This window comes from Colius striatus, chromosome 1 (genome assembly GCF_028858725.1).
Source record: "Colius striatus isolate bColStr4 chromosome 1, bColStr4.1.hap1, whole genome shotgun sequence".
NCBI lineage: Eukaryota > Metazoa > Chordata > Aves > Coliiformes > Coliidae > Colius > Colius striatus.
Genome location: NC_084759.1, coordinates 140,920,835 through 140,948,400, shown reverse-complemented (window position 1 = coordinate 140,948,400; position 27,566 = coordinate 140,920,835). Strand labels below are relative to the sequence as shown.

Below are 27,566 nucleotides of genomic sequence, written 5' to 3'. Positions count from 1 at the left end.
CTCTTGGGAGCAGGTCAGTTCTGCTGTCCTCCTCATGTCAAAATATTTTTCTAAACAGGATTTTAATGGTAGAGTTGGACTTTGAAAGGGAGAAGCAAAAAACCAAAAAGGCTTTGCACTGCTAGCAGCGAAGGTGGCTGAAGTGAAAACAGTACATTTTGAAATAATCATCACTGTGGAAAATAGAAGAGGTTTGTGGAGCATGCCAGGATCTCTTGTTCCTGAGCTGGAAAAGGGGTTCTGCTACAGCCAATCATGTGCAAGGGCTGTTTCTTCTTGTGAGCTAAGGATGGGAGAAGTAGGTGAAGGGACGGGTGGGGAGGAGTGTCAGCAGGGTTAGTGTCAGCGGGATGTTCAGCCATACATACCACCCAGATGCAAGTCGATGAGGTCACTGTAATAAGACTCTCCCCAATAGTCTACAACAAGGAATTGGTGAAGACAGTTATTGAATCAGATACCCGTCCTAGCCCCACATAATAAAAGCAATAAATGAGAAAAAGACAGAAAGAAATAGAAAAAAGGCAAACAGGAGAAATGACACTATACATGACGGCACATATATATATATATATATATAGATATACAAATAAAGGATGTCTCTTTCTGGGCATATACACACACACACACAAATATATCACAAACATATATATTGGGAGGATGAGGAGAAAATTCCTATCAGACAGTCAAGGGACTTCCTTGGGGAAAAAAAAAATATCAAGAAGTCTACACAGAGACACTTCATCTATTTCAGCCTGCCCCAGTACCTGAAACTGACGTCCTTCCTGCTCTTGCTGAGAAAAGCAGAACTAATCTGCTGCTTTCATGCAGAGCAATATGTCAGAAGGAAACTGTAATTCCTTAGGTCAGCAACAGGAAAGGTGTAAGGGTTGATTTCTTGGAGGCGAGTGAGTGGAGGATGTCTGTGTGCAGCACACGGGTGGAAGGCACTGACTTGAGCACTCACACAAATAGCAAAGGTCTAAAAGTGTAGAAAGACGGGTATGTGTGTTTCTGTAAGGGCAGCATCTCTGCCAGAGAAGAATCTGTAGAACAGGAACTAGCAAATTTTATATTAGGGGAAGAAAAGTTCCAGAAATTTCTCATTTGACATATTTTTGTTGATAATTGAAAAATTAAAGATCCACACAGGAAATCGAAGTCATAAGCATGTCCAAACAGGTGAATGCACTAGAATAAGAAGTACTGTTACATTAATAGCAACCCCATTCAAGGTGTCTCTTGGGACACAGAAGAAAAATGGGAAAATTCTTCACTGAGATTATCCTATTTGACCTTTGCAGTGAAATACTATGATGCAAAAGAAAGACAAGGGCAGGGGAAGGAAAGAACACTGGGATGAGAAAAGCATAGACCACCTGCATATGGCAAACTTGACATCTAAAATAAAGCTTACATTCCAAATCATTCATTCTTGCTATGAATGCAGCTATCAAAGGCTGAGATTTTCAAAGATAATGACAGAACATATGAAGGCAATTAAGTACTTATAGGGTGCAAGATCATTGTCTGAATCAGAAACTAAATGTTAGATTGAGCATTCATCTTTCAAAAGAATAAAAGACAAACTGAGCCTTGCCTGAGGCCGAGACAATTTAATAAAGGAAAAGATAAGGAGGTAGCCAAGAAGGTACAATTATTTTGTCAAAACTGAAGTTGACAATAACCCCCAAAATGTCTCCAAGTCTAATTAGTTGAATAGCTTATATCATCATATTAATAGTCCGACTTGACAACTATCAGATAACGATTGAAACTCCTGGAAAGTATTTATAGGTGTTTGTGGTTATTTCTAGGATCTAAATTAACACTTATTTCTCAGGAAGACAGCAGGGCATTGCCATGAAGAATCCATTGACAGGCTTCTCAGTACAAGTCACTTGGCAAGAACATGTTACAAATGATGCAAAATGGATAGAAAATACAGGCAAAATCATTCTAAGTAAACAAATTCTTACCTATAGGACTGGTTTTTGTTCTTAGCAGTCCAGATGAAAACTACTTGTTTCTAAAAATGAAAAGAGCTCCAGAAGTCAGAGATCTGAGGAATTTAAGTCAATGAAAGACCCCTAACAAAAGCAACATTTAAAATTCTTCATATGGGAAAGATGACAAACAAGCAATATTCTAAAAGATGATAAATGACATAGAGAACTAGTTCAGATGGTCTGGTTTGTCTTTTCCTACAATAGAAAAAACAAAAGAATCCTTACCAAAAAAACCCCTCTGTTTCTTCTGTAAGGATTTTCGAGTATGTAGTTATCTAAAACTTCTTATATAAATGCCTAAGTCTGTGATTTGTTCTTTCCCTACAGAGAAAAAAGTTGAATAACCCACTCACTACAGAGCCTAATATGTTTTCCTAAAACAGTTAATACTGGTTGCTGTCTATGGGACAACCATTACTTCAATCCTTCAATGGAATCCTTCTCTATTTATGTGGACAGAGCATGTACACAGCAGGAACACCTCTCACCCTCTCCCATTTCTCCCCCTTGTACAAGTTTATTAAAAGAAAAGAGTTGTTTTGGTTCTGTTTCTTTTTTTTTTTTAAACATGACCACTTTATACATTGTCCTTCACTTTTTAAGCTCTTATTTACATGGTTTTATTAGAGGAGAGACTGATTAGGGTCAAAAGCATGACTCCATAGCTTTACACAATAGTACTTGCTGAATATGGTGGTTACTGGTAGGTCAGTACCATAGGCAATGCAGATGACAAGAAAATTATACTGCTTTCCCGAATAACTGATGGCTATGGCAGGCAGAAATTAATTGTACTTACGGATTATGATGCCAAAGACTTTAAAAATAAGAAATTCAGTTATTTTATTGCAAACTTATGTAAAATTCCCATATAAGACTGGCTGGAGACGTGAAGCATAGAATTCAATTATAATCTTCTGTTTCAGTCAACAAAGGTTAGAGCATGCTGGTTTTTTTTTCCCCAACAGAATGTGCTTCTTGTTAATCTCCTGAAATAACTGGAAGAGTTGAGGCTGGTGAATTCTTCATGAGAGTTAAGTTTCTGTACCCATAATTTATGATCTGTTGATAGAAATATGTTGCAAGAGCAAAGCATATCCTAGAAACTTCCTGAAGAAAAGAGATTCATTTTTCAAAGCGTAACCTACAATTTCATAATTCCACTAGGAAATTCCCAAACACACAAGCTCATCCAAGACTGCTGCCATTTTGGGACAGCTGAGAGTGAGAATTCATAATACAAGGGCTTAATTCTGCAGTCTTCCCTATAAAACAGCGATTCTTACTCTTGGTCATATCCTGTCCTCTCTGAATGTTGGTTTTTTTAGGCATTCTTCTATCATTCTTCAACTAGAGAGCATTCTGTCTCTGCTAAGATTTCCCGCTTGTGCTGACATGTCTTACACGAAAGTCATTTAGCAGCTGAGTAATCAAGACAGACTTCCAGATGAAAAGAAGAAAAAGGAAAAGAACAATTAGATATAAGAGAGCTGGTAAGCACAGTAACTGGCAGGCCAGAGATAGAGTGAGGCTAGACAGAAACACACAGCATAAGGAAGGAGGCGCTACCACAAAGTAAGAGCTTTTGCATAAGGCTATCGTTTTGAACTCACAAATGAGAATGAGATCACAAATCCATCCTCAAGATTGTTCTCCACACTCGTAGTACCTATTTGCTTTGGTAACCACTTGGTCCTGCTGCACTGGCACACCTTTATGGAGCATCAAACATACCTAATCCTGGCCGGGTAGCAATTGGTGGGAAGTTACAACAGACTCTTCCTCTGGTGAACCTTCACCGCTGGATCAAGTTCCATCTTCATGGACATAGCAGTGGCTCGTCAATTCAAGCAACAAGCCAAAACATCTCCCAAACACATGTTCCACTGCTACAATTTCTGATCTCTGACCCTTATAATCAGGTAGATAATCCTGGGCCTGTGAGCCATACACACACTGCATTTGCCTGTTGGATAACTGACTCCTTGCAATTGAGCATGCTTTTTTTCCAAATCATTGCATTACTATCAGCATTATCTGAACCAAGTATTCCCTCCACTCATATGCTCGCCAGATCAGACGACGCTCACTTAATTTCAAGCACAGATAACATTCCTTTAACAGCCTGACATGGATACCTTTCAGTACACATGTGCATTTCTGCTCTGCACAACTTTGTCAGAAGTAGCCAGTGTGCTGGGCTGTGCAGGGAGGAAGATGTTCTGTGATGGTCCCTTGTAAGGACACTACCTTGATAATCCAACACAATAGAAAAAGCACACACAAGTTCACAATTACTTCCTTTACATACAAATAAGGGTCTTACTTACATGTGAATTGCAGCTAGGAAATCCCTGCAATTTTCTAGCTGTAATATCCAATAATATGCAGAAACAGTAGACAGCCATTATTAATAGATAGAGAATTACCTCCTAAGCCTCAGGCAAAGACAAGTAAACCAAGTCTCTGCCAACAGGAAGTCCCAGAATTAAAAGGGGAAAAGAGGCCTCAAAAAGTAGAAAAGGGAGAACGGATTCACGTTGGACCCTAGTCTATAGTGGTCCAATTGCCTCTAATATTCAAGCAGCTAAGGACTACTGCACAAGCATTTGGTTAGAAAACATTAAAAAGCAATCCAAGCTCTGATGAATACCTGCTTCTCCCCGAAGAGCCTTCTCCACAGCAACCCCTCTCTCCTCAAGTTGCCGCTGTTTTTCTTCCACTTGTTCAAGCTGCCTCTGGATGATCTGTTCAGAGAAGAATGGAGCAGAACCTCACCAACAGCAATTCTCCTCCTCTGTCTGCAGCACTCATCCAGCACCAAGTGACTACAGTCAAATCGGCTTTTTCAAAACCAAGTACTTGTATTCATCCACACACCGCTTCAAAGCTAGCATCATAGTCTCTCCAGTAACAACATTCTCCCCACCCCTTGCATCTTATCCCTTAATTTTGCATGGATACTCACCTATTTGCTATAAGTTCAATCACCTTCCTAAATGCTGAAGTGAAAGGTGATGCTATTCAGTCAGCTGAGCCCCTACCTCGAGTTTTAAACGAGCCCCATCACCTACAGATGATGCCATCAGTTTTCCAACAGATTCTCTGCTAATTAAAGGCTAATTTGGTAACACTTCACCCAGCAGCATCATATAGAATAAAGCAATCACAGGTGCAGCTTCATCAGGTATTAGCTGACTACAGCTGTTCCATTCAGTTGATGCTTCACTCCTGTCCAGCTAGAAAGGTGTTACAGTCATTATTTTTCTCAGTGTAAAACTATCATCACAGGTTTTAACTGTTCTTCCCATGTTTGTGACATGATATCAAATTTGAAATAGGGAGTAGGAGCAGGGCCAATCTTGAAGAAATAAGAGGAAAGTTCTGTCTCTGGATCCTCTTCTAACACACTCAGAGGAATGTCAGCATTGTGGTGCTTTCACACAGAGTTAACTATCTGCTGTGACACGAAGACTGCAAGACGCTACCTGAGCTCTGTGTAACCTCTTTAGCTCCTCTTGCTTGGCTTGTCTACGGGCAGCTTTCTGTACTCGCCGGGTCAGCTTGGCATTCAGTTCCTCTTCCGTGTAAGCTCTCTGAAGGAAGAAAAAACAGGAGCAGACTTTATTTGCATGCTCAGCAGTATGGGTGGAGGGACGACCATTTTCTCTTCCAAAATCTCAGAAGGGAATGTTCTGTCTTTGCCATGGCTGTGTCAAAAGTCAAGCTTCTGTAGGCAAAGGTGTTCAGAGTGCCGTGAGCAACAATTTCAGGGTCAACTCAGGAGTGAAGAAGCATATAAGCCAACTGCAAAGCTGTGAGTTTATATAATGTCTCATCCCTGTTTTTCACTGGTATATGACACCTCTCCGCTAAGATCAATTCAATGTTATTCTATTTCTCAGTACATTTAGGCAATGGATTTAGTTAAAACATTGAGCACTATAGAGAGGGGTCACCTCGATTTCATTTTAAAAGAGCATAAAGGAATGCCTGCATGAACAGTTACAGCAGTATAAGAAATCATTAAAGATTATATATTACAGTGTAGTCATATTGGTACTCCCCTCTTCCTTTTTTATTTCCTCTGGAGCAAGAACATCCATAGTTGGGAGTTGTATAACTGGTAATAACTACCTGTGTACATTTGTGCAACTTTTCTATTAATCAAGAAGGCAAAAAGACATTTGAAAGCAGAACAACATTCTGGTATGAGATGGGAAATCCCATCTCAAAAGCAACCCCAAAAAACTGGTTGGTGCAAAACAAAGCAAACAATCCCTAATCTAAAACTAGAATATCAGAACACCAGAAGTCATCCAAAAGGAGAAAGGTTGTGTTTATAGAAAGAGAAAGGTATTTCTTCCTTTCCTCTTAGTGAAACTAGTTTTAAAACAACTAAATCTTTTTAACATAACTGAAATGGGGTTTAGCATCTTATCAAGTCTGCTGGTTGGTTGTATTGTAGTCTAGGAGGGCTTCCTCTCATAGACATTTAAGAGCATCAAAGAAACTTCATCAAGTGAACTATACTGAAGAAAAGAACTCTTCCCACATACATGTATGTAAAAGCTTTAAGGAACACTTGTAAACAGATGTTTCCTATTTCCAGAAAGAGATCTTCTCCATGGACAGTCAACGTTAAGGACAAAATACTGACACAGACTACCCTGAGATTCGCTTTATCTAGTTATTGTACTGTCACGTTGGTCAGTCTACCTCTGGTTTATTGTTCTTGGTGAATAGAATTTAAGGTAGGATCACAAGAAAAAACTATTTTACTGTGAGAGTGAGGGATCCCTGGCACAGGCTGTCCAGGGAGGATGTGGAGTCTCTTTCCTTGGAGGTCTTCAAGACCCGCCTGGAAATGTTCCTGTGTGACCTGATCTAAGTGGACATGCTTCTGCAAAGGGGTTGGACTGGATTATCTCTCAAGGTCCCTTCCAACCCCTACCATTCTGTGATTCTATGATTCTATGATCACAGCTCTATCAAAAATCTCTCAGATAGGTTGTTAGCAAGCACCACCATTAAAGCTCCAAGAAGTTAACACTTTACTCTCTTTCCTTTTTTTAAAAAAAACACAAAATCCCCATGGACATCCAATCAGAAGGTAAAGTGATAAGAGACTTTCCTATCCCAAGTAACACTGTTGTGACTGTAAAGATGGGACAACAAGAATTTCAGAAAGCAGCAATAATCCTGAAAAAGAAATGCAACTCCTGTCTTCACGTTAGCCTGATGCAGGGTTTCACTAAGATTTCGGTGAGCTCAACAATTTTGAAGGATGCTGGTTTAAGTGTGATGATTCATACCTGAACTCGTACTCTTAAGTATTAAGAAAAGGATACTCATATTTAATTGCCTTGAAAACCAATTTGCTCTGAAGCTCAAAGATCATCCACATGACTCTGTGCAGTGGTGCGCTGCTGTGCACTGCTAACTGCATGCATTCTAACTAGACAGACAATTCAGAGCTTAATGCATTTTTGGTAGACAACCTCTACAAAGAATTTTCTGCTCACATCTTCTAACATCTCACGCATGCACAGTCAATGTTTGTGATGTTAGTGCACACGTGATGGGTAGCTATGGATTCAATGGGTTAATATAGGGACATGCAATGCAACAATGGCCAACTAGTGGGAATGGAGACACTACCTTTGACGAGTATGATCTCTTGAATGCCAAGGCGTGTGGTACATAAATCGACTTTAAAGGGGGAATGGTAAAGGAAAAAAAAAATATAAAACGTACAAAATGAAGCAAAATCAGTTCAACATTGAAAACAGATGCACAGTAATACAACAAAGCTGTTTTTAAATGAAACATAAAACAATGCAAATGCTGAATGTGATCCAGACTGATGAAGCACAATGGCACTTCTGTCCATAAAATCAAGTTTCTAGCACACTCCTGAAGGCTATTAGCTTTGTCAGTCTCTTTGAAGCTACAGTCAATTTGGAAAGACCTTTTTCTAGAGAAGTTATTTGGCCTTTATCTGCCTATGGTTTTACTGTCCATTGAGTAAGGATGTGTGCATTCACCTACAATATTTTTGCTCAGAATTTGGAATCATAGCTTATGCTGGGGCACATTTGGTCTGCGCTGCTTCAGCCAGTCATCTATTACACTGTTACACAGTTCTCTCCTAGTTAGTTCTGTTTATTTCCTGGTTTGAAATGATCTCTACTTCATAGAAAAGACCATTGGTATTTAACTAACATGATAAATCTTCCTCACTGCTTTACAATAGGAGAAATACCAGACAAGCTCACAGTGAGCCGTGTGTCCTATAGTAATGGAATCTCCCTGTCTAAAAAGAGACCTTTCAGAGAGCCTGAGGAGCTAAAGTTATGAGAAGGAGGAGAAGAGGAAGAGAAAACAAAGAGAAATCACTACCTTCTCTACCCAAGGATATTCTATGTTACTCTGCACCAGAAAAGAAGGCAATTAAACCATAGGTTTGTATGAGAGGTAAAATTCCTTTCTGTCATCAAGTATAGAGTGCATTGTGCCATTCTGGGAAAACAGCCAGCATTTTGCGTTTTCACATTCAATTGACTAAAACCAGTCACAAATGAAAAGCCATAGAACAACTTCAGCATGTATGCAAACACCAGTAAAAAGCAAGCTACCTGTAGTAGTATAACTCACATCTGATCACAATACCACAGTTGTACAGGAACAGCAACGAACACAAACACAATGACACACACCTTAAACACGAGACCCAGGTGACATTTACGTTCTAAATGCTTTACAAGATGTTTCTCTTGAAAGACACTACGTTAAACAACACTGAATTGCATTGATCACAAAGGACAGGCTAAATAGAGCAAGCTATCTGGGAAGCAAGCTCATTACAATTTCCAAACAAGCAGCACAAGCCGAATTTCAGTTTAGAGAAGGGGTTCACATAAAAGTTATGTAGTATGCAGGAAGTCAACTCTTATCTGTAACAGGTAGCAGGCAGTTTGTAACTTTAAAAACACAACCCCTGCCCCCAAATCAGTACCAACCCAGTTTTGTCAGTCTCAAAGTCCAGTTACGCTTCTTTTGATGGCAAGGCACAGCAGTGTTGGTGTGTACATTCTATATCCTTCCACAGGATGAAATAAAACTTGGTTTATGGGAGTTCTCAGATTCGTTTCCTCTGAATAAATTAATTCTCAAAACTACTCTTTAAAAATTAGGCAGATGCTGAGCAAATAAATTCTTAATCTAACTTCAGCAACCGCAAATGGGAGAAAATGAGACACAACCACCATATCCTTGGTAGAATTGATGAGTTATTTTCAGTACTAGGATTCCAGTACTAGGCATCTGCCACTGTCACTTGTCTTCTCCAATGAGATCTTTTTTTTTCCTGCAAAAATCCAGGTAGCTCAGTACAGAAAAAACAAAGTGATCATCAAAGCATACCAATGTCTGGAAGCAAGCATGGACCTTACTGAAGCCATGCTTCCTCCTGAAGTAGCTTACAAGGCAGAACTGTAACTCTAACTCTTATCTGAACCCCCTGTAATGCGGATCTGTCCTCTGCTAGCCACAGGTACCTCATTCCTCTGCATCTCTGGGAAAATGCAGAATTTCTCATTAAATGCCTTGGGGGTATGCAAGGAGGAATGGAAGGGGGAGACAAAAAAGGGAATCAAATAAAAAAATAATCTTCCTCTTAGAAGAGATCTAGATCAACTAAAGACAGAGATTAACAGAGGTAAGTAAATACAGAAAATTCCTACTTACTTCATCAACTCCTTTCACCAGCCTTAAATTCATTAGTTATTCTAATTAATTCTACTATATATACATAGAAAGCACTTCCTATGACACTTCAATTTGCAGTTCTTCCATACCTTTGACATTCAAACCCAGTATCAAGTAGATGCTGTCATTTAAGGCTGACTTGTGCACACACAGGTTTGAGAAAGGAGTTACTGACCACTCTATCTGCTGACACTACCCTCTCAGTTCTCTTCTTCCAGGGTATTTTTAACATGTGAACCAGGTGCCACCAGGAAGGGATAGGGGGAAGACATTTTTCGTTCTTCAGTACCAGAAGAACCTTAGTGTTCTGTTGGTTCGATGAAATCATAGAACCATCTCTAAAACTTTTCAAACTCCAAACTTTGTATTCCTAAAAACTTTGTCTAGCAGAATTTAGATGAAAGAGGGGCTCTTTCTCATTACTATGATTGTTCAGTTGCTTACGTTTTTCACTTATTTTGGCACTATTAGTGCCATCCTCAAATTGAAATTCACTTAAAAGCAAATAACTTTGGCACTTGGCTCTCACCGTGTATTTTCCACATATAAATATGTGCAAATAAACAAGATGCATTTTTCTCTCTGGGCTTTTACAGAGACCCACTAGTGTCTCCTCTTTTCTCTTCTGTAACTTTCTTAAAACATCACTTAAAGTAAAACTATTTTGGCTAGAGAGTCATTGATATGATATTATAGCACTAGCCAGGGAAGGTTGGTCAGGAGCAAGAAACAGCTCTCTGAAGCAGCAGAGTTCATATCAGATCAGCCTAGAAAGAGAACACCCAGCTAAGACCAATCCCTATATGCTGGCTCACTACTATGTATTTCAGCTTTACAGCTGCTATCTACACACAAAGACCTCTGGAAATACTCAGCAACAGACGTGATGATCTTAAATGCATTTTCCAACCTAAATGATTCTATGATTCTAAGTCCTCAGAGAAAACATGGTCAAAATAGAAGGAACAGCTGATGGCTTATCTTCCCTCCAAAGCGAGAAGGTACTAATTGAGACTGTACACATTCCGTTCTCTCGGGAAAAATAATCAAACCTGCATGAGTTGCAAAACCGCAGCCTGTAGCTCACTTCTTAGTTGATGATCTGTCTTGACAATGTTCTTGATGCATGCAAAAGTACATTCCTGTCTGTAGTCTGCTTGGAATTCTACCACTTCAGTCTATCAAAGAGACTGGTAAAACAATATCCTAAAATTGGACCCTTACAAAAAGTGAGAACTACCTCATTGTTATCTTTTTGCAATAACATTAGAGACAGTAAAATTTACTTTTCTGATGTTAAATGTCTGTTTTCTATAGGTCATTGGCATGCTTAAAACAGGGGCAAAATTCACTATTCTAACTGTGGTATTTGTTGTAAAGTCCCAGTGAGACAATAGATCTATCATATAGTAACAGTAGAGAGTAGCTTGCAATTGTGAAATCAACTTATTTTAGGCAGATCAGTCAGCCAACTCATAGGAAAGCCCCTTCCACTGAAGAAACAGTAAGAAAACAATATTAATAATTTAAGTTTCTGATGTGGTTCTCCGAGCCTGTGATCTGCATATACCAGATCCAAAATGCATTTCCCATCTGCCTACCTCTCGTTTGGATTTCTGGGAGGAGCGTTCCAGAACATCGTCACTGGAGAGGTCAGAGTCCTCTGAGAAGCTCAAGTGTTGACGGAGCTGCAAATCTGAGAAGCCAGGAATAAAAAAGGGAAGTAAGAGAAGTGGTACCTAATCTCCCTGTAAACATTTCAGAACATAGTTGTAAGTTCTCTGACTGAGCTTCGCAAAATAGTCCTTTTATGCCCATCTGATTTGCTTCACCTGGGATTACAGTCATCAGAGAAGCATTGATCCACAAAATGATGAATTTTAGTTACAAGTTTCACTCTAAGAGAGCAAACACTTAAAAATAATGGTCACAATTCTCCCTTTGTACTGTATTGATGTTACAAATAGCTATTTTGGCTACCTGTACAAGGCCAGAGTAATGTAAAATATTCACTTTCGATGGCATTTATGGCTAACTTATTTACTGTATCCCAAGTTGTCATGAAACATCCCCACCTGCACCTGATAGCATGTACAAGATTTACATCAGGCCACAGAATCCCCACTTCATGGATCAGCAAGACAGTCGCCAGATCACTGAGAACACGGGAGTAACTGCATTGCTACAGTAAGCATCCGTGGAGCCAGGTTGAAACAAAAGTAACAGACCATCCAAGGAAAAGATAAGGATCGGATTTAAAATAGAGATGAAACATCACAGACAATTGATACCAACAAACTGTGCTTATTTCTTGTACCAGTCTAAGGTGGAAAACAGACATGCCTTGTACATATCAAGAGTGAAGATTTTATTTAAGGATCCTTTTTTTTCCAGTGCATATCAACAAATTTTGTTGATATGCAAACATATTGTTCTAGTTGCTAGCACTTATCTTGATCTGCCCATTTGATACTGGGGAGCAGTGTCATTCAGCAACGTAGCTACATTGCTGAATACCTAAGCCAAACTCACTTTCAAGGATATCTAGCCATAGGCAAAGAACACAGTGCAGAGGCACATGTCTATTATACCTGCAGCTGTAATCAATGGAGAAGCTTTGTGCTTGCCAGAATCCACAGTGGCACTACTTGAGGGAGTACTTGGGCAGGATTTGTCATCAGCCTTTTTCTTCTTGTCTTTCTTATATCCAGAGAAAACAGACTTCCACAATGACCTAGGCTTGGCTGATTCTTCTGTCCCACCACTGGATTTGTCAGAGAGCCTGCTGTCATTTTTTGATTTCTTCTCCTTTTTGTTCTTACGAGGGGAGAAAAGAGAAGTTCTCTTCTTACTCTTCCCACTGGAGCCTTCTGAGGAGGTGACAGACCCTTCAGGTCCAGCCACATCAGCAGCAGGTGTGGAGAACTTCTCACTAGCAGCATCATGCTTTCGTGTGGATCCCTCTGCTAGTTTCAAGGCCAGATGCTTTGGAGAGTCATAAAACAACTCTTTGGTCTTTAAGGGCATAGAAGATGCCTTTCGTGCCCTTGTGGTCCCAGCAGCAGCAGCTGCAGCCATTTCCATATCTTTCATCTTACACAACTGTTTAGCCATGGCATCACGCAGTGCTTGACTCTTGACAGACTTCTCTCTGGCTCTCATTCTTTCCTCAGCAAGCTCTTTGGCCTCCGCAGAAATTTCAGGCAACGCTCTCTTCTTTTGTTCCATTGAGGGTGGACCACCATTTTCTTTGACCAAGGGCAAAAGAAGCGGTTTCTCTGGCTTTGGCCTACTGGTAGGAGGTGTGAAGAACTTATCATGAAGGCTTGAGTTCTCTGTTCTGTCATCATATGTGTCTTCTACATCGTCAGCAAATGGAATCTCATCCACACTCTCTGCAAAAGACTTCCGCACGTCGTCTTTTTTGGGCTGGGTCGACTCTTTGGCAGCAGAGGCCAGCTCACGGCGTGGTGGAGCAGGAGGTGTTGATGCTGGTGTTGGAGGTGACCTGGCTTCAACCTCATTCTGCCAGACTGCTTGATATCTCTTTCTGCGTAAAGTGGCTGGTTCTTCACCCTGAGGAGGTGGTGGTGGTGGACTAGATGGAGGAGTAAGCATGGTAGAGTCAGAAGTGTTGAAGCTCTGGCTAGCCATAGTTCTCATGTTAGATGAACTCTCCTGAAGGCCAAGTCCAGAACTGCTAGATACATCTCTCCTCACTTCATTGGAACTCTTTAGCTCTTTTTCTGACGGAGACTTTGGAGTGAGCAGAGAAATCTGTTCGTTTTCCAACTTGGACAATCCCTGTCTTCTTGGGGCAGGCTGGGGTTTGAGAAGACGGGCCCTTTCATCTCCTGAAATAGTCTCGCTATTAAAAGTCTTTAGAGGAGTTGTCTCAAGGGCAGACACAGTAAAGTTCGTTTCTGAGTGTTTGTTTCTGTCTACTGGGGTGAGCCCTAAGCTCCTTCGAATTTCAGCACTTTTCATCCAGAACTCTTCTACAAGGTTACTCCGTTTCAGGGCTTCTTCTGCAGTAGTAGGGCTCCCCAGTTTTTCCACCTCGCTACCCTGGCCCCTAAGGACGAGTTTGGCTAAAGGAGTAGACGTTAAGGCTGGAACCGGTTGGAAACACACTGGAGTCTCCACTGGGGACGGAATGGATGTTTCAGCAGAAGGCAAAGGCTGGGAACAGATAGGCATTTGAGCAGATGTTAGGGAGGAAGCCAATGTCGGTGCTGCTGGCCGAGACTCTGCTAGTGATGTAGGTGCAACGCTCTCTGGTGATGCAACCGGTTGTGATAACACTGGAGATGATGGCACCAAAGGGCTCTTAACTTTCCTGTCTTTGGGAATTTCACCCTTTGATCCTTCTTCAAGAAGGAAAGGCTCAGGGAAAAAGCGTGCCTTTGGAGATTTTATTGCCCGGGGTATTTCAGCCAGAGGATCTTTCACATCCTACAAAAAAAGGGAAAAGGCAAATATTAATAATCATTGGGCTCATTAAGCTACTGTTCCTTTTTTTTTCCTTCTTCTAACAAAGTTAGCAATAAGGAAATCATCCAAGTATGAAAACAGTAAAAAACCCACACATGGCATCTCAATTCACAGGCCTGGAACATCTTACTCTTTTCAATGGCATCTTTGTCTCTGGCTTTTTTTTGAATGAAGACAGTTTGGTTTATCTGACATATGATCGTTAGAGCATGAACTTCTCCATCTGTGTTCTTGTGTGACACATATGAAACACTGAGGTCTTGAGTATTCACATTTAGACACTGTCTCGATATAAACAATAACTATGACTGATAGAATCATTAGATGGTTCCGAAAAAACAAAGCCCCTTCATTTTAACAGAAAGTGAACGTTGTCAGCAACTGCCATTGGTGAACCAGTCCTATCCCATAATGTGTCTATTGCAAAAGTAAACTGGTTTATGATAAAACTTTTTAAGATAAAGTCTAATCTTTTAGTAATTCCTTGAAAGCAAACACTTGGGAGAAAAAAACATGAACATTTTAAGAGTCATGTACTTCCTGTTCTTACATGCCAGTAGCTAGAAACCCCACAGTATGTTTGCATGCTGACTCCAGGGCTGACAACACGACAGTACATCAGTAACATGTCTCCCTCCCTTAAGCTGAACTATGTTGTTACTTTGGAATAAATAAGCAGTACTTTGATTACCACTAAGTAATATAAATACAATTTTGAATTGCAGCTGTACAGAAAAGATAGCTGAACCAGCATAAACTGGAAACACTTTACTTATGGCTCCTCCTCATGCCTTATCTCTCTAGCTCTAGCTCTAGCTCTAGCTCTGTCTTGTTAACTGCACATGGAAATTAAAATATCCTATATATCATTATTTTTTGGGCTTTGTGATGGGATCTTAGAACCATAGAATCATCTTGTGTGACTGTAACAGAGCCACTACTCTCTAAAGATAGGAAAGATAGATAGATAGTACATTATTTTTTAAATCTAAATGAAGTCAGATTTCAAAAAGACCAGAGACAGGAAAGGAGGAAATCCCACTGCTGTCAATCCTCATTAGTTTAACCAACAAACTGTTGTATTGAACTACAGATAGTAAGTAGATAACCTCGAAGTTTCCCTCTCTTACCTCTGCTTGTTTTGCTTTGGGACTATCAGCTGGAGACAGAGGAAGAATACTGTCACTAGATGACTGGATGGGGATGGATGGCTTGCATGGATCTAGGGAAAGCAAAAATGTTCACAAAACCACATGAGACCACTAACATTCTACTTTTTTTATGCATACACATCAAGCATGGACAAATTTCTCAGCCTTATACAAACTCTAGATTGGATATCATAAACATAGACAAAAAATGTTAGATGTCCAGAACACTACAAACCTTTAAGTGTAAAAATTGCTACAAGAAAAAGCAGTTAGGTGGCTTTTCAAACTGCAGGAAGCTGTAATTAATGGATTCAGAATAGTGCCCTCAAAATGTTAAGGCAAGCACATACTTTGTCACTGACAGTAGTGAAATGGTTCAAATCTAAGAGATTGTCTTCTCTTAAATCCGATAAACATATAGACTATCTCAAATGCAATTACAGTCACTCAAACATTGATGGGAAAGCTATTACCTTCTGTTACACTGCAAGAAGCACCTTCTGCTCCTTCTTCGTCTTCTTCATCTTCTTCATCTTCAGAGACTTTTAGTTCTGGCTCTTCTACGCCACTTTGATGTAAGCGAAACTCTGCTTCTGCATCAGATGGGATGTCGTCTGATCGTGGATGGGGCGGGGGAAAAAATCGAGATCTTGTACACAAATCCTTCAGGACATGTGTTTATTGCTTTAACATTTTTCATAATTCTTTTCTTTCTGTTCACATGGTGTTAATCACTTTCATAACCTCGACACCTAAATGCTTCATTCCTTTACTGTGTGTTAATTAGAGTCATTTAAGCAGTAAATGATGGACTGTTAGTACAAATAACTAAATTAGTAATTGAAGTCATACCTTACCAGTTTTCTGGATTTTTTTGCAGTATGTTCTGGCACATGCAGTTCATTTTACACTAGCAAGGAAAGATTTGGGGGATGATACTGGGGACTTTTCAAAAAGTCACTTCTATTTCTGTTTTTCAGCAGGAACAATACTGAATATGGGCACAAGATCAAGCCCTCTAGTTAGCAGGTGGCAAGAGTACACAATAAATTTATTCTACAATCTGTGTCATTGAGGTTCTGTTTCTTTTTGTCCTTCGCTCCTGGCTCCTTCTTGACTATTTGAAACAAGATCCTTACATCACTGAAACTAAGATGAGGTTTATCTGCCCTCATGCAAAGTATCCTCTGCCAATACAATTCTGGCAACAGGACAGGTTTGAATGCTGCACGGTGGTACCTTACCGTCATCCAGCTCTGCACCCGTGTCTCCCTCTTCACACGCCTGTCCTTCTGTGTCTGCAGGCTCAGTGCCCAGCTCATCCTCCACATCATTCTCCTCACATGGAGCTAGAATACATTCAAACATTGAGAAAAAAAAGAGAGAAAAACCCCCCACAACTATACAGTGAAAAGGTTCTATGTTGAACTGTACCAACAGTTTATAGTGGAAATGTTTATATATTACTGTCAAAACAAGAACCTGAAATGTGTCATCTGGAAACATCCATGGTGAAATACTTCCAGACTCCAAGGAATCAAGGAATGTCTGCCCTTAGGGAATCTCCAAGGTATCTGCAGTGAAAGCAGCCAGGGCTTTTCTGAGCAACATGCCTCGTGAAAAATTTAAAAAGGGGGGACTGCGAGGACATCAAACCAGAATAAACTTTACTGTTCTTCCAGAAAGATTACTTTTTCTCTTTATCACACCTGAACAGTTATCACCACTTTATAGCATATGTGTATTAGATGAAAATTGAAATCTCACAATCTACCACAACTGTTCATCTTGAAATTGAAACAGGCTTCTAAGGGTATAAGCCACAGACAAGAGTAGTTCTTGGATTGGTCATTATTACATTTACAAACTGTTTTTAACTCTGTGCAGCCACAGCAGTCTTTGGTGAGAGGGTCTAAGAGACTTGATATGCTGTATAAGTAGCTAATACACAATTAAGATATTTTTAGGTTAATAAAGATATTTTCAAAACTTTCTTTTCTCTTTCAGTTCTTAATTTGATTTTCTGGGTCAATATAAAGATTCTTCAGTTTACAGCTCTGAAAAAGGCATTTGACATTGCTACCCGTGATAGTATTTAATTACAGGATGAGACCAAACTGTGGGCTTTAAATATCATTATTAAATGATACTTTTCAAAAATACCTAAATCATGTGACATTTTGTCTCATCTCTAGTGCTATGGATGATTTGCTTAAGGTTTTTTTTTCTCCAATCATTTCCATAAAATACAATTTAAATATAAAGATAAGAAGTGAGCACTTCCAGGGAATTTTTTTTTCCCCCCACAGTAGAGTCAGTCAACTACATTTTCAGATTTGTGCAGCGAGGTAGCACCAATTCAGGTTCAACAACATGCAGACAGGTAACTACTGTATATCCTACTGCAAATGTGTACACAATCAGCAGGTATTGTTACACACAATGTTTGCTCATTATACAACTAGGACATGGTCCTATAATGATGATAACAGACATATTTATAACCTTCTTGGTTGCACCTAGATGAGTATACTAAGCGGTGCAAGTGAAATCATAGTTTGTCATACTGTCATCTTTAGGAGGGCTCCTGGCCCGACTCCCAGCAGTCTGTTCCCAGGGCAGGGCTGGTGATTGTTTCCCGTAGGCAATATGGATACAGCCCTCAGTTCTGGAGAGCAACAAAGTTTAGCCATATGGGAGGAAATTACACTATGCCTGCTTTCTCCCAAGTCAGGGAGTAGATCCTGATCTTTTTTTTTTATTAGTGACAATGTGGCTTTTGGAACCATGTATAGGTTAGCACTGCTAATCAAGACAATCTTGAAAACAAACCAATCCTCCCTAAAATGGAGGTCTTGAAGACTCTACTTTTTCTCTAATACAGATTTTTGTTTATTTCAAAACATAGCCTCCAGCTGGTGGTTTGTCTTCTTCCTTCAATGTGAGAATTTATCCTCTTCCGTGCCTTTCCCCTTTGTCATATTAAGACAGATAAACATGTGGACTAGTTTATTTTCTGTCATCTATTGTGAAAAGGCAGTTAGGCTTTCATGTGATAAAGGACTGGCCTACTCTCTTACATCAGACATTTCTAAAATGCAGAACCTTACAGGTGTCGTGCACTTGAGACTGAAGCATATGGCAAACACTGGACTGCCCACAGAGCATTTATGAATCTACTGAGCAAAACCAGACCGTGTCCCAGTCTGATTGTTGCTTAGGTATGCAGTAGCTTATGTTATTTTGGAAATGCTAATAATGTCATGGGATGGGTTTAAGGTAGCAGCAAATGTGAGTAATCTTAATCAAAACTTGTAAAAATGCAACTCTGATGTTAGGTGTATTTGATACCGCCGCTATGTATATGCGTGTGTTCAGATCCAGAAACAATGATCTGACGTTGACACGTGTAGGGAGTAGAAAAATCAGTCCTTAAATAGGTCGGTACACAAAACTCAACAGAAGATTACAAATGCATAGATAAGTAACAACTTGGTGCAAGGGTGGATCCCATTTCGAGGGACATGGACAGCTTGCAGGTGTCTGATTATATTATACATATACTGTGCATATACGTATATGCAGTTAGGATAAGGAGCAAGAGGCCAAAAGCTGTCACACAACAACTCAGAAGCTACACACTACAGCAGCCAGAAACTGGAATCAGCACTTGGTTCATATCAGCTAGCAGCCGTGAGCAGACTGCATCGTGTGCAGACATCTTGTAAACACTGCTGCCTTGCCAAAGCAGCAGCAGAAGCAAAGTTTTATAGGCAAGCTAGCTATTCTGATGTGCCAAAGCAACTTAGCTGCAGATCAAATACCTAACCACAAACTACTGTTCTTCCACTGATTTAGATACTCTCATTGCCTTATACAAACTTACTCACTGTAATTCCAGAACCTTCAGGCTCAACAGTTTAGTAATAGAGCTTAAAGCATCACATTAAAAAGCAGCTGAGTTTTCCTAAATAACATGAACTCTGAGTCAAAGGAGACACAACAGTCATCACTATTCCTAAAGATCCTGGCTTCAACCTTCTTCTTCTTCTTTTCTTCACCACGTAGCTAGAGTCTGCAGTGGCTACAGAGAACTGCGGTTGCTTTAAGCACTCTCTGTCACTGAATCTTTCAAATGCAAGAAACCCCCATGTTCTTTTAGTCAAGGTGCTAGCAGAATAACTGACCCAGTCTTCAGTTTACAAAGCAAATTGAAGCACTCAAGTAGATTCCTCCATCTACTTTACTACACCCACGATAGCCTCTCTGTTTGGCCTGCCTTCCAGAAGGGTTACAACAAATGTCGGGTTCATGCAAGAATGGGCTGTCTGAGCAAGGCGTGCATGCACACTCCCCTCTCTCCCTCCCTCCACGTCCAGTCATGCAGTAGCGACAGGGCTGTTAAGTTCCAGGGTTAAAGTACCAGCTGAGCTGCTGAAGGCATGGAGAAGAGACGGGCAGGGTTATTGTGCATTGGAATACATAGAACATCACCAAACTACCTCCAGGGACCGTCTCCAGCCACGCCTGTACCGCCTCATGGCGTACGGAGGGAAGGTCGGATGCTGAATTTAAAAAACAATAAATTGCAAGAAATCAAAATTAGACATCAGTAAGCGTCTAAAAAACAGAAGAGTGACAATGGGAAAGTTTTCAGTAGCAAGTACGGGAATAAAACCGATGAGATGTTAAATGTCCGGTTCCAGGCTTGGGATGTAATTGAAGTAACCTACAAATGTCAGGGGCTTAATCTTCCTTTAGGATCTGTAGTGTTAAAGCAAATACGGATGGCACAGTGAGAAAAATACATCTGACCAGCAGATTGCTGCTGCTCTGTTCCACTTCAAACTCTGCAGAGGAGGGAAATTAGGAGATAAAGACCTGAGCAAGGAGAGAGAGGCAGTGGTAACAGGCATCCCAGAACCTGTGCTGCCTAGATGCAAAGGCCAGCCGATGAAGAAGAGTACCCAAAGCAGAACTAGAGGGGCTTCTGTGTACTGTCACACTATGCCAGGCTTTTACATCAAACTCTATTGCCACTGGTACTGACGGGCTCTCCAAACACCTCAGACCTCAGAATACAGCTCAGCCAAGAACAAACTTGTCTATTGAACTCGAGATGAATATTTTCAGTGTATCCACAAGCAATTACTGTCAACAGTCCTTTAAAAAAACCCAAACTGCTGATACACTTGCCTAGACCTGTACTGTATGACAAAGTAATTGAAGTCGCTAATCGGTTTGTCAGATTGTCCTAGTTTGACCCAGTTTTAGGGGAAGAAAAGGAAATAACACCTTCCTTCTCATAGGAAGCTGGGAATAATACAAAATCAATTTTGGAAGGATCATCTTTTGCTGACAGCTCTACTAATACACCATGGAAAAGCAGAAACTATAAAACAGAAATTTAAAATTTGGAAACTACAGCAATACAGACCGTCAAGTAGAAGCTTAACTAACCTTAACTGTAGAAAGCTTAAGAAACTGTTAACTTTTTTACTTGGTGTTTTTAAATGTTAAACAACTACTCTACCAATACTGAATATTACAGACAGTTGAACAGAGCCACTTTCTGTGCTTACAGTGGGAAATAAATGCCTGATTTTTATATAAAGGGAGCAGATTTCACACCAGAAAATCCCAGTGCATTCTACAAATATAGGCATAGCCAAACTGATGTGCAACTCTCTTATCAAGTTGGTCCAGGATAAACATAAAAATCTAGAACTATGAGGAAAAAGCCATCTGAATGGAATATGATTAGTCTACATGAGATAAAGCCCTGGATTTTAAAATAAAGATCAGTCATTAACTTCACATTTGCTTTAAAAGACACTCCTTCCCACAGCATACTTACTCCCTCTACAATTGTGGTGCAAGGGTTACAGGCTCTGAGAGAAGATCACTACTCATTTGCCACGTGGTTACCTTTTCATTAAACCTAGCCTGTACAGGTAATGCATCCATGACACACTTAGCTTCAGATACACTGTAATATAGTCTAGAACAAGGCCAGCAGGTTCTGTTGGAAGGTAGTTACAAGAGCTAGAGTATAGACATTTTCTCCCTCCAAAGTTTTCCTTTAAGTAACTGGCAACTCAGCAAGGTCACATCTCACTTGAAAAAATAGATGCACTGTCAAATCTTAAACATAGGGAGTCCAAATCATCACTGATCAGATTTGCAAGGCCTTTGAACCCCATCATTCTGTACTAGTAACAGATATAATTACACACTTGGAAAAGCAGCAGCAGTGAAACACAGTCAATACAGAAGCTGATCCTATTCAATCTTTGCTGTAACAGCTACACAACATAGCCCTTCAGCTTTCCCCAAAGAGGTGTAGAGTCCTCACTGCTACAAAAAGCACAACAGCTTCTATTACTAAAGTCCGTTACCAGGGGCCAATTACCAGCACTATGGAATCAGGTGTGTAGTGAGGAAAATGCTATGGAGTCAAAGCAGGCACACAGGTCAGAAGTTGTCACACCACCACAGAGCAGAGAAAGCAGTCATTTGAAGTCAACACTAACCTGAAAAGCAAAATGTTTAAACAAGTGTAATTTCAGTGTAATTTGAAAGTAGTTCCTTCCAATCCCTGCTACCCCTGCTGAAGTACACAGTTCTTGAAAGGCGCAGAAACAACAATGTTAAACAGCTGCAACCATGATCCAGGGACTGACAGTGCAGGGCTTGGGGGGAGATTACCTCTGGAGGTGGAGGACTTTGAGGTTGGGACCATTTTTTCCTCCTCCTCTTTTTCACGGATGTGTGTCCAGTGCACATCTGCCAGGATCTCCAGAGGATCAACCGGATTTACAATCTGCTGCAGTCTAAGGTTTCCAGCTAGCAGGAGGAGGGTATGGCATACCAGGTTGTAGGCAGGGTATATGAAGGACAGGGAGGAAAAGATGGGAAGTGGAAAAGTGGAAAGGAAAGGTAACACATCATAGGAAAGGAAATAAGAAAAGAAAATATTACTGGCTAAGATCAGTTTGCAAGACAGACAGAAAAAGCTCAGCATTGTAGGTGCACTCATACACCAATACCGCGCTTCTCATACTTCCCATCAAAGCGGAATAATGCCATTCCAAAGGCAGAGAGATGCTATTTAAAACATCACTGCAGATTACCTCTACTGCAAGCAGCTTTGCTGAAATGAAAGACATTCTCTGCTGTCCAACAGGATGTAGTATGTAAATACCAATTTAGCACTAATTTCCAGCTCCTTCAGCCTACACATTATGATTATTGCCAAAGACATCTGGCATTGAAGGCAAGGGAGAATCTGCATTGTAGTTTGATGCACCAAAACAAAAGATCTTTAATTCTCTACTATTAGGTTAAGCACTCCTTTCTATGCTGGGTACATATTTATTTGTGAATCGAATGTATTACATGATGGTTCTCCATTTTGCACGTATACATGCATATGAACACAAGGGTGCAGCTTACTTTAGTACTATTCTGTTTACTTCATCTCTTTTGTACTGACTTGTTCTAAGGGAAGATTTTTTGTTGTTGTTGTTGAGGAACTACAACATTCTCATTATGATTTAACAGGCCTCTCATCTCCCCAGAAGGGACTTCCTGTCATGCAAACTGATTTGTTGAAAATAAATCAAAATACTCTGCAATTACCTGCCTACATAAAGCTCAGTTACTTATGGAGTGACAAAGGGAACAACAGACACCCAAAGCAACTGATAAGCAACTTAACTGCTGTAGAACACCCACCTGGGTAGCATCTGCTCTGAGCAATTATATTCACAGACTTTGTCTCTATTGGTATCTGCTATGTGATTATAACTCAGGTTTTATTTACTCAAAGTTACTTATTCTACTGGGCACAGGATTTGCAAGAGTGGTCTTCAAAAGTAAATGTCTTATCCTGAAAGGAAAATGTCCACTTTAAAAAGTAGGAAGTAAATATTCCCAACTGCTGGATTACCACTGAGTAGGGCAAAACATTGTTTCAGCAGTTTAGAACATCAAAAGCAGTTAGATTTTTCATATGGTGCACTAGTGTTTCAAGGAAAAAAGATAAGCAGCATTTAGAGGTTGCACTCATTATTTCATGCTGTCTGCTTTTAACGACGTTCCTCTCTCCTGGATGTGTTTTCCCCAGACATTACAAAGTATTTGGGACTTCCATTGCAGGAATGACTACGTGCAAGACTTGGTATTAAAACTGAAGACAAAACAGGCAGAAGGAACTGCAGGAAGGACAGAATCACCAGCCAGTTACTAAACAAGAAAAGAGTTCAGACACACAAACTCAAATGCAGAGCAGGATTCAGAGGTTATCCAAGTATTTAGCTGTTTTATGTCTTTGTTGACTCATCAGAAATTTTTTGTATCAATTAGTACAATCACAAGGTCTACCAGAGCGACTGGACATCCTGCAGGGACAGGAACTTGGGCTTTTCTCACTCCATACCAAAGCATTTGCATGCAAGCCCCAAGATGAGTAGAGTTAGCATCACCACAAAAAAATTTGTGTTAAAGGGTTTAGGTTTGCCAGCAACGGCTGAGAAGTATATAGTTACTCAGCAAGGCTCAGAAAGAGCAGGTCCCACGTGATCCGTGTGTTTTAAAATGGATTTCTCTGGGATTTAGACCAGCATAACATACACATGTATACTTACTACACAACTGTCAAAAAAGAAGCCTGAGCCTATCCTGATCAGGACATGGGTCCTGCTCATCTCTTCTAGCAAATAAATAGCAGCACAGCTAGCCATGAAGTGATGCTGCTTGGCTAACAGGTAAACCTAATGTTTCCTTGAGGTCTAAATGCTTGAGAATTTAAAATGATACCTGGGGTTATAGCCTTCCCTCAAGGCTGCCTGTTGTACTTTGCAGGAAGTCAGACATTAGCTTCACTTACATTTGGAAAGGTAGTTTTTCCCTCCAGTTCAAATGTAGCACCTACCAGCATTTTATGAGCATGAGAAGCCACTCACAAATCAGCTCCTTAGGAGTCAAGTCTAAAGCACACTAGCAATTGTCACAGGAGCAACTTCTTCAGCCACCTTACTAATACTTCTCATTCTTATAGTGAGAAAAGTTAATTTGGAAAAACTAGTAACACCTTCTTTTTTTTTTTCTTCAGAGAAAAAAAAAAGTTGCAAGCTAAGCTACAGTTGTTACCACTGTAAGCCGCAAAATATGCAGTTTGACAACTGCATATGCCATCTTACCTGCAGGAAGGCACTTGGATTTTCCTCCTATGTGTTCTGGCTCTAATGAACCACATTGAGGGAACAAGGGATTAACAAACTATTAGGACCAAGTGCTTAAAAAATGATAATCAGACATAAATTGCGAGAGAACGCATCATGGAAAATAACACAACCAGTTCGATTAGAATATCAGATTCATTTCATGAACAACGGTATGACTTGAAAAATCCTGAGGGATCGCCACAGCTTGATTAGCTTCCCACACAGACTCTCCTCACAGACACACACTCACATAGAACAACAATAAAAAATGCAAGTTTGCTGAGATAGGCAATCTAAAGCCAGTACTTCTGATGTGTCCCACGTGTCTGACATATTGCACAGGTGCAATTAGTCTGTGTTTATGGAACAAATCTGAAACTCCCTATATATGTCGAGGTCACTGTTCATGTGCATAACAGTACCAAATTGTCCAGGCTTTCTAGATATCCTCAGGCAAATGGCAGCTTTATCTTTTTCCTAAAACCTGTTGCAATGTGAGACCTAATATATGCATGGCACTCAGACCAGGAGATGATGATAATAACAACTACAAAATCAGTTTTTAGGGACCTAGTAAATAAAACACAGAAACTTCTCATGTGGGATCTGCTCTTTAAAACATTCCCCCCTCCTTTGGGGAAATGAAAGTGGAGATGGTATATGGGTACCTTTAAATGTACCCGTGTCCTCTTCATTTGAGAGACGTTGAAGCCAGAGACCTTCCTGCAGCTCTCTCTCCCAAGGGCAATACTCCCCCTCTACAGCAGAGGGAACCACACATCCATATATAACACCAGACACGCGTGTACACACACAAGCGATGGAGAGAGAGAGAGAGAGAGAGAGAGAGAAAGGACAGAATCAGAAAGAAAGACTGTGTGGAAATCCAGCAGGTCCCCGTACTCCCACTGTATTCAAAGCGTCCAACAGGAAAACTGCTTGAATGAACCAACGTCCATCCAAGGTCACCATGGTTTAGCAGACTAAACACACAACATGCACGCGTTACCGTACTTAAAAACCAGTCTTGACTTCCACAGACTTCAGTTACAGGGATACAGCTCCTAAGTTGATAAAGTAGCCAAGCAGTCTGCTGAGCTCATCAACGAAACTGACACTATGACTCAAAAAACTGAACCTCTGCTTGCATTAGGCAGACAAAAACCTTTACAAAGAAGCTCTTTGGAATCTACCAGTCTTCACAAAAAGACAATGTGAGCAAAGATAAAGACAAGAGCAACAAGAAGTTTGCCATGGTGGTAAAATGCTGGAAGCAAGTCTATTCTTAGCACAAACTTTGCATTTTGATGACAGAGACAAACACAGGGGAAGGAGTCTTTCCCTAAGATTTTCCAGAGAAATCCCTCACAGCTAAAATAGGAACCTGTACCTGAACTCCCTCATTTCTCTAGGCGGTCTTTTAACTAATGAAAGCCACAAGCAGCTTCTTCTGGGATGCCTTGATGACAATTACAGGGCACTACCCCTTAGTGAGGCACTGTGAAAAACTGAAAACAAAGCTTCAACAATGCTTCCAGCTCTCACTGCCAAAGAACAAAGGTCACATTCAAATCCAGTTTCCAATAATAATTGAAAAAAAACAACAATGGAACAATACAGTGTTACAAAGCTGTGAATTGCACATGTTGGTCTGGTGTATGGGAAGCATATTGTGTTGATACTACTGCTATAACTACCCTGTGGGCAAAGATCTTCTGTATCCAGAATGATCCACCTAAAGGTTTCCTTGACAATAACTTCTTCAAAAATCAAAGCAATGAAGAATCAAAGCAATAAAACTCAAAAGTTTTCCAAGGCAAATCTTTCTCAATGTGAATGGCAAATAACCCAGCTTGGTTTTCTCTGCTGTCTAGCAGGAAGCAAGGATAAATCAATCTGTCTAACCTTCACTCGACTCATCTTCCTCCTCTTCATCTTCCTCCTCCTCCTCCTCATAATCTTTGTCCTCAATGTCATGATTTTCTTCAGCTTCAATCTCTTCTTCACTCTTTCCCTTCAGGAGGGCATGGATACGCACAGCCTCTTTCCATGGCACGCCACCCAAGTCTGAAGGCGGTTGCTGAGGCAGCAGTAGTTCATCATCTTCCTCCTCATCTTCCTCCTCCATCTCAGACTCTGAACTACTATAAAGATTTAGAAAAAAGAAGTTAATGTTTCCTAGATCAGTCTTAGATCACTGACAAGTTCTTTCAATACATATAAGCCCAAAACATATGACGGAAAACATAATGCTAATTTTCTGCTTCCAATTTCATAGGCATTTTAGTGACAGCATCACATGTTGGCTGCAGTGTGGTCTTTGCCCTGCTTCTTTTAAAGAAGCTGAAGCAGCAAAAAAGTGCTTGCAAAGCCAAGTCTAAACAATTGCACAGCATAATTGTTAACAGTTCGTGACAGTTGAATACAACAGGAAGAAACTACTTTCTTCATATCGCATTGCTTTGGATAAACCAGTGAAAGAGATTTTAGCAACATCAGAATGTAGAAGGTCACATCTTTCAACAATGGCAGCTACTGCTGGCATTTTGTATAGCAAGATATTTTTGGCACTTGCTGAGGTGAACCACAGAAAGCTTTGGGAGTAGAAAAACACAATTATCAGGCCAAAGGATATAGAATGTGAGCTAAGGAGAGTTGGAGAAAAAAAATACAATATTGCTCACTTGTCTACATCAGAGACAGAACTATAATATGTATCTAATTAAGTACACAGTCTACATAGTGGCAAGAAACTGTAGGAAGCAGTGCAACGATAATTACAATAATGAGCTTATTATTCTCACAGCAAAGTCTGAAATATGCAAACCAGTAAATCAACAGTGCTTTTTAGTAGACATCTCTGTTTAATTCTAACAGTTCCTCAGTATAAGTGCCAGGGGCAAGAAATGTAACTG

The 27,566-nt window shown here is 40.3% G+C and overlaps 1 protein-coding gene across 5 annotated transcripts in view; it reads right to left on the bottom strand.

The window, feature by feature from the left end:
- Positions 1-27,566, bottom strand: part of MICAL3 (microtubule associated monooxygenase, calponin and LIM domain containing 3) — a 162,705-nt gene that overhangs the window by 17,573 nt on the left and 117,566 nt on the right. For 3 of the 5 annotated variants that reach the window (XM_062009811.1, XM_062009781.1, XM_062009803.1), the window contains 10 exons: positions 26,557-26,795; positions 19,927-19,989; positions 16,669-16,773; positions 15,898-16,038; positions 15,404-15,495; positions 12,371-14,234; positions 11,381-11,475; positions 7,671-7,721; positions 5,498-5,605; positions 4,663-4,756 (listed from right to left, as the gene is read on the bottom strand). In XM_062009811.1, coding sequence (XP_061865795.1) covers positions 4,663-4,756; positions 5,498-5,605; positions 7,671-7,721; positions 11,381-11,475; positions 12,371-14,234; positions 15,404-15,495; positions 15,898-16,038; positions 16,669-16,773; positions 19,927-19,989; positions 26,557-26,795 — 2,852 coding nt within the window. The remainder of the gene's footprint in view (positions 1-4,662; positions 4,757-5,497; positions 5,606-7,670; positions 7,722-11,380; positions 11,476-12,370; positions 14,235-15,403; positions 15,496-15,897; positions 16,039-16,668; positions 16,774-19,926; positions 19,990-26,556; positions 26,796-27,566) is intronic. The other 2 variants (XM_062009786.1, XM_062009795.1) reach the window with 2 other exon arrangements.